General features: G+C 40.8%; 1 protein-coding gene across 2 annotated transcripts in view; it reads left to right on the top strand.

Annotated features, from left to right (window-relative positions):
• Positions 1-5523: 5523 nt before the first annotated feature.
• LOC106563159 (splicing factor, suppressor of white-apricot homolog) overlaps positions 5524-11964 on the top strand; it is a 142265-nt gene continuing 135824 nt past the window's right edge. For both annotated transcript variants that reach the window (XM_014128427.2, XM_014128426.2), the window contains exons 1-2: positions 5524-5909; positions 7517-7680. In XM_014128427.2, the coding sequence (XP_013983902.2) occupies positions 5710-5909; positions 7517-7680 (364 nt within the window). In that variant the 5' untranslated portion in view covers positions 5524-5709. The remainder of the gene's footprint in view (positions 5910-7516; positions 7681-11964) is intronic.

Genomic DNA, 11964 nt, shown 5'->3' with positions numbered 1-11964 from the left:
TTAAGGACAACAAAGTCAAGGTATTGGAGTGGCCATCACAAAGCCCTGACTTCAATCCTATCGAAGATTTGTGGGCAGAACTGAAAAATCGTGTGCGAGCAAGGAGGCCTACAAACCTGACTCAGTTACACCAGCTCTGTCAGGAGGAATGGGCCAAAATTCACCCAACTTATTGTGGGAAGCTTGTGGAAGGCTACCCGAAACGTTTGACCCAAGTTAAACAATTTAAAGGCAATGCTACCAAATACTAATTGAGTGTATGTAAACTTCTGACCCACTGGGAATGTGATGAAAGAAATAAAAGCTGAAATAAATCATTCTCTCTACTATTATTCTGACATTTCACATTCTTAAAATAACGTGGTGATCCTAACTGACCTAAGACAGGGAATTTTTACTAGGATTAAATGTCAGGAATTGTGAAAAACTGGGTTTAAATGTATTTGGCTAAGGTGTATTTATCCTCCTGACATCAACTGTATATATTCTTATTTTATTCCTTTACTTAGATTTGTGTGTATTAGGTTGTTGTAGAATTGTTACATTGCTTGTTAGATATTGCTGCACTGTCAGAACTAGAAGCACAAGCATTTCGCTACACTCGCAATAACATCTGCTAACCATGTGTATGTGATCAATAAAATATAATTTGATTTACAGTGAAATACTTATAGTTAGGGAAAAAAGTATTTGATCCCCTGCTGATTTTGTACGTTTGCCCACTGACAAAGAAATGATTAGTCTATCATTTTAATGGTAGGTTTATTTGAACAGTGAGAGACAGAATAACAACAAAAAAATCCAGAAAAACGCATGTCAAAAATGTTATAAATTGATTTGCATTTTAATGAGGGAAATTAGTATTTGACCCCTCTGCAAAACATTACTTAGTACTTGGTGGCAAAACCCTTGTTGGCAATCACAGAGGTCAGATGTTTCTTGTAGTTGGCCACCAGGTTTGCACACATCTCAGGAGGGATTTTGTCCCACTCCTCTTTGCAGATCTTCTCCAAGTCATTAAGGTTTCGAGGCTGAAGTTTGGCAACTCGAACCTTCAGCTCCCATCCACAGATTTTCTATGGGATTAAGGTCTGGAGACTGGCTAGGCCACTCCAGGTCCTTAAGGTGCTTCTTCTTGAGCCACTCCTTTGTTGCCTTGGCCGTGTGTTTTGGGTCATTGTCATGCTGGAATACCCATCCACGACACATTTTCAATGCCCTGGCTGAGGGAAGGAGGTTCTCACCCAAGATTTGACTGTACGTGGCCCCGTCCATCGTCCCTTTGATGCAGTGAAGTTGTCCTGTCCCCTTAGCAGAAAAACACCCCCAAAGCATAATGTTTCCACCTCCATGTTTGATGGTGGGGACAGTGTTCTTGGGGTCATAGGCAGCATTCCTCCTCCTCCAAACACGGCGAGTTGAGGTGATGCCAAAGAGCCCCATTTTGGTCTCATCTGACCACAACACTTTCACCCAGTTGTCCTCTGAATCATTCAGATGTTCTTTGGCAAACTTCAGACGGGCATGTATATGTTCTTTCTTGAGCAGGAGGACCTTGCAGGCACTGCAGGATTTCAGTCCTTCACGGCGTAGTGTGTTACCAATTGTTTTCTTGGTGACTATGGTCCCAGCTGCCTTGAGATCATTGACAAGATCCTCCCGTATAGTTCTGGGCTGATTCCTCACCGTTCTCATGATCATTGGAACTCCACGAGGTGAGATCTTGCATGGAACCCCAGGCCGAGGGAGATTGACAGTTATTTTGTGTTTCTTCCATTTGCGAATAATCGCACCAACTGTTGTCACCTTCTCACCAAGTTTCTTGGCGATGGTCTTGTAGCCCATTCCAGCCTTGTGTAGGTCTACAATCTTGTCCCTGACATCCTTGGAGAGCTCTTTGGTCTTGGCCATGGTGGAGAGATTGGAATCTGATTGAATGATTGCTTCTGTGGACAGGTGTCTTTTATACAGTTAACAAGCTGAGATTAGGAGTACTCCCTTTAAGAGTGTGCTCCTAATCTCAGCTCGATACCTGTATAAAAGACACCTGGGAGCCAGAAATCTTTCTGATTGAGAGGGGGTCAAATACTTATTTCCCTCATTTAAATGCAAATCAATGTATGCGATTTTCTGGATTTTTTTGTTGTTGTTATTCTGTCTCTCACTGTTCAAATAAAAATAAATAAACCTACCATTAAAATTATATACTGATAATTTCTTTGTCAGTGGGCAAACGTACAGAATCAGCAGGGGATCAAATACTTTTCAAATACTTTTTTCCCTGACTGTACCTACAAGCCCTTAACCAACAATGAATTCAGTTTTAAGTAAAATAAGTGTTAAGTAAAAAATAGATAAGTTAAAAATAACAAATTAAAGAGCAGCAGTAAAATAACAGCAGAGTTAATGCGACTATGCATAGAAAATAAACAGAGAGTAGCAGCAGTGTAACAGAGTGTGTGTGTGTGTGTGTGTGTGTGGGGGGGGGGTATAGAGGTTTAGAGGTCCTGGATGGCAGGAAGCTTGGACCCAGTGATGTACTGGGCCGTACACACTAGCCTCTTTAGTGCTTTGCGGTCAGAGGCCGAGCAGTTTCCATACCAGGAAATGATGCAACCAGTCAGGATGCTCTCGATGGTGCATCTGTAGAACTTTTTGAGGATCTGAGGACCCATGCCAAATTATTTCCGTCTCCTGAGGGGGAATAGGCTTTGTCATGCCCTCTTCACTACTGTCTTGGTGTGTTTGGACCATGATAGTTTGTTGGTGAAGTGGACACCAAGGAACTTGAAGATCTCAACCTGCTCCAATGCAGCCCCGTAGATGAAAATGGGGGAGTGCTCAGTCCTCCTTTTCCTGTAGTCTACAATCATATCCTTTGTCTTGATCACGTTGAGGGAGAGGTTATTATCCTGCCACCACACTGCCAGGTCTCTGACCTCCTCCCGATAGGCTGCCTCATCGTTGTCGGTGATCAGGCCTACCACTGTTGCGTTGTCGGGCAAACATAATGATGGTGTTGGAGTCTTGCCTGGCCATGCAGTCATGGATGCACAGGTAGTACACGAGGGGACTGAGCATGCACCCCTGAAGGGCCCCCTTGTTGAGGATCATTGTGGCTGATGTGTTGTTACCTACCCTTACCACCTGGTGGTGGCCCGTCAGGAAGTCCAGGATCCAGTTGCAGAGGGAGGTGTTAGTCCCAGGGTCCTTAATTTAGTGATGAGCTTTGAGGTCACTATGGTGTTGAATGCTGAGCTGTAGTCAATGAATAGCATTCTCATGTAGGTGTTCCTTTTGTCCAGGTGTGAAAGGGCAGTGTGGAGTGCAATAGAGATTGCATCATCTGTGGATCTGTTGGGGCAGTATGCAAATTGGAGTGGGTCTAGGGTTTATGGGATAATGGTGTTGATGTGAGCCATGACCAGCCTTTCAAAGCACTCCATGGCTACAGACGAGAGTGCTGTGGGTCAGTAGTCATTTAGGCAGATTACCTTAGGGTTCTTGGGCACAGGGACTATGGTGGTCTGCTTGAAACATGTTGGTATTACAGACTCAGTCAGGGACCGGATGAAAATGTGATGAAACTGGCTCTCATGAATACTGCCACAGAAAAGGCAGACACAAAGTTACCTCTGCTGCAAAGGATACGTTCATTAGAGTTACCATCCTCAGAAATTTCAGCCCAAATAAATGCTGCACAGAGTTCGAGTAACAGACACATCTCAACATCAACTGTTCAGAGTAGACTGCGTGCATCAGGCCTTCACGGTCGAATTGCTGCAAAGAAACCACTACTGAAGTACACCAATAAGAAGAAGAGACTTGCTTGGGCCAAGAAACACAAGCAATGCATATTAGACTGGTGTAAATCTGTCCTTTGGTCTGATGAGTCCAAATTTGAGATTTTTGGTTCCAACTGCCTTGTCTTTGTGAGACACAGAGTAGGTGAATAGAAGATCTTTGCATGTGTGGTTCCCACCATGAAGCATGGAGGACGAGGTGTTATGGTGTGGGGGTACTTTGGTGGTGACACTGTCTGTGATATATGTAGAATTCAAGGCACACTTAACCAGCATTTCTACCACAGCATTCTGCAGCGACACGACCAAGAGTGTGTAAAGCTGTCATCGAGGCAATTTTTAAAACATTTAGTTTTTTATTTCACCTTTATTTAACAAGTAAGCCAGTTGAGAACAAGTTCTCATTTACAACTGCGACCTGGCCAAGTTAAAGCAAAGCAGTGTGACACAAACAACAGCACAGAGTTACACATGGAATAAACAAACGCACAGTCAATAACACAATAGAAATACAATCTATATACAGTGTGTGCAAATGAGGTAAGATTAGGGAGTTAAGGCAATAAATAGGCCGTAGTGGCGAAGTAAATACAATTTAGCAATTAAACACTAGAGTGATAGATGTGCAGAAGATGAATGTGCAAGTAGTGATACTGGGGTGGAAAGGAGAAAAAAAAAAAAAAAAGAACAATATGGGGATGAGGTAGTTGGATGGGCTATTTACAAAGGGTGGCTATTTGAACAATTTCAAATATAAAATATATTTTCATTTGTTTAACACTTTTTTGGTTTCTACATGATTACATATGTGTTATTTCATAATTTTGAAGTCTTCACAATTATTCTACAATGTTTAAAATAGTAAAAATAATGAAAAACCCTTGAATGAGTAGGCGTTCTAAAACTTTTGACCGGTAGTGTATATAATTACATTTGAATAATAATAATACAAAATATATATATATGTAAATGTAATTGACAATACAAAAACAGAGAATATCAATACAAAAATATTTTTCAATATGTAAACATTAAATAAATAAAATAAAACTAAAAAAATAAATAAGAATCCTACACATGAGTACTTGAAGATGTCAGAAACATTTTACATTCCTTTTGATAAAAATGTAAAAGGACAAGGGGTTACATTTGTTTAAAATTGGTATAATGTTGTAAGAATATATTGTTCATCTTGTCATTGACCTATTCTAGATATTTTAATAAATATTGCATTTTAGGCACAGATAGGCTATTTGTGTTTGTGTAAGAATAATTTACCAGATAGTATCAAGAGCAAACAATTAACTCAGTAGCTATGTTTTCATTCGAAAAATAACATATTACATCTTTCACTGTAAATATTTTGGCCTTATCAATTCAATAAAACATGTAATTACTTAGCTGCTGGCTCTAAAATAACTTCACAAGATTAACAGAGAAAACTGAGGCTGGACAAGAGGGGTTATGAAGTATACATGTCTCTGTCGAAAGTTATTTCACAATCACATGGTAGCGCATTCAACATACAAAAAGAGAGCGTAGTAGCTAATAAAATGACAGATTATGTGTTATTTATTATCAACGTGAATAAATAATTAATTCATTTTTTTTCACATCACAATATTGGGGAATGAAAGGTTTAATTTACGTGTGGTGTTTTCCATCTTGAAGTTGAATTGACGAATCTGCAGATGTGAACCATAAATCATATTTACTAACTTTTCCAACATGGCTGCACATGTCAGATATGTTTTTTGTGAGTATGTTTATTGTGGCATTTCGCACCTCTTTTTTTAAACAAGAAAGAAAGACTTTGTAGTACGACAATAATTAAACGATAGTGATATAACCTAACGTTAGTTAGCGCACTAGCTTTCTTGTACGTGTTTTCACGTGCTAATTTGGAATGTATCGGCGCGGCGGGGGCAAGAGGGACCACAACAACAAGACGGTGAAGAAGAATGAGAGCGACAGCAAAAAATATGCCGAGCTTTTGGTGTTCGGCTATGCCTGCAAGCTGTTCCGGGACGACGAGAGGGCTCACTTCCACGAGCAGGGCAAACAGCTCATACCATGGATGGGGGACAAGAACATCCTGATTGATAGGTCGGTTGAACAAACCTAGACGGAATTGTTATCCTAACCAACTTTCCTAATCAGATCTGTCTTTCGAAGGGACCGATCGGATTATTGTTTTGCTGAAGGCGTAGTTTTCCAAATATAACTGTCACATGAAAGTACAAGTGTGTGCGAATCATTTTATCTAGCTTCCTTAAAAATGTCAGTTTTGGCCTCATGAAACCGAAGATACATTAGCTATTAACAAAAGGTAGCAGAGGCTTCCTCCACTATTTGGGTCATATTTCAACAGTGAACAAGCTCTACATGAGACTGAAAGTTGTCTAAAATTGCCCCTTATAAAATTGCCTCTTATTTACGGATACATCAATGTACTTGTTTACAGGGCTTTGGACTATAGATCGTCTACAAGTTATATTGTATTCAACTTTGTATTACTTAACTGCCCATGGCCCTTTTTAAGGGAGGCTTATGCGTCTTGGTGTATTTGTATTTGCTCTGGTAGCTTCAACATGAGAATGTTCAGTTAAGTATTGTATTCATTTCAGTTTCTTCCAACACAATTTGGATGTAAACAACCTAAGATCTCTAAATGCCTTTCACTAAACTGAATTCAAATGAGAACTTCAAACCTTACCAACAAGTCACCAAGAAATCGAATTTGTTGATAATACCACGGCAAATTCAACCCAAACTACTACTGTATGTCAAATATGTGAATTAAGGTGGTTCACAGTAATTTATGTCAAAATGTAGGCTCTTATACTGTTGACTAATGCCTGCCAAGTATCCCAGCTCAGTTGTTTCCCTTTTGCTTTCAGTTGTTCATTTCTAATAACATTTTCTTGCAGGCTGTAGAGCATGTTGGCAATGATGACCTGTAAAAGTAGTTGTTTATTTGGAAATAAACCCACTTGAACCATGAAGGGGGGGACATTATGTTGACCCTTCATGGTCTTGTTGAGCCACCTTAATCTTCTTGGGCCTGTCTCTTGTTTCCAATGTATGTGTGTATCTCTCTATCACATAACCAGCCCTTATTTCCCCAGCTAGTAGCCTAAGGCTAAGGGGTCCTGCTTGACCCCCCAATGCCAACCCCAGTGCCCACTTCTCTCTTTCGACGAAGGAACTCTGGAGAGGTGGAAGAGGGGAGCGAACGCAGGAAAATATCGTCCGTTTGGGTTCTTACGGATAGGTATTTATGTGCTCGGGTTTGTGTGGATGTACCTTTTTTACAGATATAGGAGGAGTGGTGAGTGTTATAGGGGGGAAACTTGAACCTTGTAAGGTAAGAGGCGAGTTGTTTTCTTTTGGTTTCTTTCTGTGTTCATGCAGGGCTGTTGCTCCGTAGCAATTTGTTGAGAGAGGAATGAGATTCACTGAGTAAGTTTACCAGAAAACTGCACTAGAGAGCCTATGTTGGGAGTTGTTCAGGTTATTGTGTCTGTATTGTGACGAGATTGCTCGGTTCCAGTACCATACACTCCCTCATGAAAGACTTGTGACTGAGGTAGTACGTTTTGTTAAAAACTCTTTGTTTTAGGGTCCTACCTGTGTTGGTAAGTAGGTCCATGTGTTGTCTTTTCTCTCAATTGGCTTGCTCCATGTCTCTAACCCCTCTCTTCACCCTACAGGTATGATGGGCGTGGTCACTTACATGACCTCTCGGAGTACGACGCGGGCTCGTGGAACAGAGACTACCAGCTGTCCGAGGAAGAGGCCAGGATCGAGGCTCTGTGTGATGAGGAGCGGTACCTGGCCATGCACACAGACCTGCTGGAGGAAGAAGCCAGACAAGGTAGGCCTATCAGATTCACAGCTGGGGGCATCATACTCTATGGTGTCTGAACTGCTGTGCAATGCCTCGGCTCATCTGGATAAGCTGTGGAAGACAGTGGTGAGTTCATTATTTCACGAAGTGATCATACGTTTCAATCGCACATTTGTGGGGACATTCAGCCTCTGCATTTGCCATCTGTTTCAGATGACTGGAAGTTCTAACTGAAAGGAAAACAAAAACACTATGCAACAATTAGGTTCTACATAAGGTGCCAAAGTGAATAATGGAATGAATCCCCTTATGTTCACCGGGCAGAATGAGCTTTCAAAAGGCTGTAGTTTCAGTGATGTATTCTGCAACACCTCCATCAACAGAATGTTTTCAGGCACTGGAAGGTTGTTTTGATTACAGTATGCTAATGTGCCCTTCTCTCTGTACTGGCAACAGAAAGGCCATGTTATCCTAGGTAATAACCTCGGTTCAATTTCCACATTCTGATCTGATTCCTATTTGGATGGGAAAGAAAAGTATGGTAGTAAAGCTATGTCAAAGATGGTGAGAGAGTTTGAGAGGGTAGATTCTAAGTAGCCTAAAGTACAGGGGTCATTTCAGTGTATGCAGACCCTCTAGTAAGTAGGTTTGCAAGGTCCATGATATGGCTGGGCGATATGGCCAAAATATCATATTGTATTTTTCTAATTTTTTATGGTATTTTATGTTTTTGATTAATAAAAGTTCTACATTTGCTTTGAGTAGTGCGTGACCCTGGGGTGGAAACATATATTCTAAATTATTTCAATGGGTCTTTATCCATTCGTATTGTTTTATACTGTTCAATTCAACTTCAACCTAAAATAATTTCCTGCATATTCATAAATTTCTGCTTTTCCTGCACTCATTTGAGATAATTTCCACACTGCCACAATATGGGCAAAATACCAGGCCTTATTTTTAACCAAGTCTTGCAATTGCGATTTAGATCAAAACACTTGGGTGAACTTTTGCAATCATGGAAATAGAATATTTATTATAATTCTATAGTTAGAATATAAATAATAGTAGGCACTTTGAATACAGTGTTGTTTGACATGACAACGAATGAAAATGCCATGGACGAGTTATTGTGACAGTGTAGGAACCAAAATCATGTTCCGTGTTTCCTAGGGGACCCTATAATCTTTGGCTACATTTCATCTTTATTCATATAGCCAACATATTCATGCTTTGCCTATTCCTCTTTGGTTTAGAAGACACTGTTGCACAAACAACATGCTGATTTAAGCCTCCACCAGTACTGGTATCAGGATGTATTAGCTAGCTACATTTGCTCTGACTCAGTACTTTTATTTGCTAGTTAGCTAGCCAGTTAACTAGCTATTAGCATTAGTGGCTAACACGATTTATCTTAACTTGCTAAGAAAATACAAACTAGCTGTTTGCAGATGCAAGAAACACAAACTAATATTGTAATTATAGAACGCTTGTGGATTTATATTAATATCAAATTGGAAACAACATTGTTGTCATCAACATTGTTGCATGTGTAGGGGCGGCAGGTAGCCTAGTGGTTACAGCGTTGGTCCAGTAACTGAAAGGTAAAGGTAAAAGTCTGTCGTTCTGCCCCTGAACAAGGCAGTTAACAATTTGTTATTAACTGACTTGCCAAATTAAGTGAAGGGTAAATAAAAAAATGTGCTCCATTGACCATGTCTTGTGGTCAAGCAACAGCAAATGCGCTCCTTGAGTGACGGGGTGGGACTGGGTCTATGTGGAGAGCAGAGAGGGATGTCTCAAGTAGCGGAGTAAACTATGAAAATGGACGTTACACACGCCGATTCACATTTAACAAACCAAACATTCAAATACCATTATAGAAGGTACAGTCGTGGCCAAAGGTTTTGAGAATGACACAAATATGAATTTTCACAACGTCTGCTGCCTCAGTGTCTAGATATTGTTTGTCAGATGTTACTATGGAACACTGAAGTATAATTACAAGCATTTCATAAATGTCAAAGGCTTTTATTGACAATTACATGAAGTTGATGCAAAGAGTCAATATTTGCAGTGTTGACCCTTCTTTTTCAAGACCTCTGCAATCCGCCCTGGCATGTTGTCAATTAACTTCTGGGCCACATCCTGACTGATGGCAGCCCATTCTTGCATAATCAATGCTTGGAGTTTGTCAGAATTTGTGGGGTTTTGTTTGTCCACCCTCCTCTTTAGGATTAACCACAAGTTCTCAATGGGATTAAGGTCTGGGGAGTTTCCTGGCCATGGACCCAAAATATCGATGTTTTGTTCCCCGAGCCACTTAGTTATCACTTTTGCCTTATGGCAAGGTGCTCCATCATGCTGGAAAAGGTATTGTTCGTCACCAAACTGTTCCTGGATGGTTGGGAGAAGTTGCTCTCGGAGGATGTGTTGGTACCATTCTTTATTCACGGCTGTGTTGTGAGTGAGCCCACTCCCTTGGCTGAGAAGCAACCCCACACATGAATGGTCTCAGGATGCTTTACTGTTGGCATGACACAGGACTGATGGTAGCACTCACCTTGTCTTCTCCGGACAAGCTTTTTTCCGGATGCCCCAAACAATCGGAAAGGAGATTCGTCAGAGAAAATGACTTTTCCCCAGTCCTCAGCAGTCCAATCCCTGTACCTTTTGCAGAATATCAGTCTGTCCCTGATGTTTTTCCTGGAGAGAAGTGGCTTCTTTGCTGCCCTTCTTGACACCAGGCCATCCTCCAAAAGTCTTCGCCTCACTGTGCGTGCAGATGCACTCACACCTGCCTGCTGCCATTCCTGAGCAAGCTCTGTGCTGGTGGTGCCCCGATCCTGCAGCTGAATCAACTTGAGGAGATGGTCCTGGCGCTTGCTGGACTTTCTTGGGCGCCCTGAAGCCTTCTTCGCAACAATTGAACCGCTCTCCTTGAATTTCTTGATGATCCGATAAATGGTTGATTTAGGTGCAATCTTACTGGCAGCAATATCCTTGACTGTGAAGCCCTTTTTGTGCAAAGCAATGATGACGGCACGTGTTTCCTTGCAGGTAACCATGATTGACAGAGGAAGAACAATGATTCCAAGCACCACCCTACTTTTGAAGCTTCCAGTCTGTTATTCGAACTCAATCAGGATGACAGCGATATCCAGCCTTGTCCTCGTCAACACTCACACCTGTGTTAACGAGAGAATCACTGACATGTCAGCTGGTCCTTTTGTGGCAGGGCTGAAATGCAGTTGAAATGTTATTTTTTGTGATTTAGTTCATTTGCATGGCAAAGAGGGACTTTGCAATTCATCTGATCACTCTTCATAACATTTTGGAGTATATGCAAATTGCCATCATACAAACTGAGGCAGCAGAATTTGAAAATTAATATTTGTGCCATTCTCTCAACTTTTGGCCACGACTGTAGAGTAAAAACCCAAACCGGTCCCTGCATCAATACCGGTTTATCATAAAATACGGTAGAGCCAGTCCATGGAGCAAATGGAGTAGGGCTAGGGTCTCAGGCATTCACTGTCTGGTTGAATGACTGATTATAGACTATTGTTGAGACTGACTATGTTTACTGTTTAATTTGTAATTTTCGATGCTAATCAGCATCAGTTGTACTGCCTTGTTATAAACATGCCCTCATGTTGAACTTTTTTCATTAACTTTTAACCACCCTTTGTGTCGTTGTCATGCAAAAGTACCTCTCCTGCCCAAAGATGGATATTTTTTATTGCATTGAGTGGTAAATGCCCATCAGTTTAAACACATTCTAACACTACAACCACTGGGCATCGATAAGGATGGATGGGGCGAGAGTAAAAAAATGGCAGAGTAATAAAAATATATAAATCATGAGCAGTCAAAATGGCTGCTTTAGCAGGTCAAGTGTTAAGGCTACAAACACAGACTAGCCTAAGGTTATTTTAGCAATGCTGCAAACTTTATAACAAGGAGTTTGTCACTTATAATGAAATAGCACTGACGATTAGATACATTAAATCTTACATAAGTGACTGTTTAAGGGAAATATGGTGTTTAATTCCCAAACTGACAGGATTGTATGAGTCATCATGTAATTTGTGTTACTTTCATCCCCTCATGCTGTTTGCCCTTGGGTAGTGGGGCTTTAGCAATTATCCATCTGTCCATTGTGGGAACACAAGACACACAAAAAATATTGATCATGTTAGATGTGATTTTGTCTTTCATTCCTCACCGTCCTTTACTATGAGATGAATTGCAATATAAAAGTGGGGTGTTGTAAGGTGAGACAAAATTCCATCCGATTTAGTTTCTGTT

The sequence above is a fragment of the Salmo salar genome, chromosome ssa11 (genome assembly GCF_905237065.1).
Source record: "Salmo salar chromosome ssa11, Ssal_v3.1, whole genome shotgun sequence".
In the NCBI taxonomy this organism is placed as follows: Eukaryota; Metazoa; Chordata; class Actinopteri; order Salmoniformes; family Salmonidae; genus Salmo; species Salmo salar.
The sequence above is the reverse complement of the archived record's forward strand: the minus strand, read 5'-3'. Positions and strand labels throughout refer to the sequence as shown.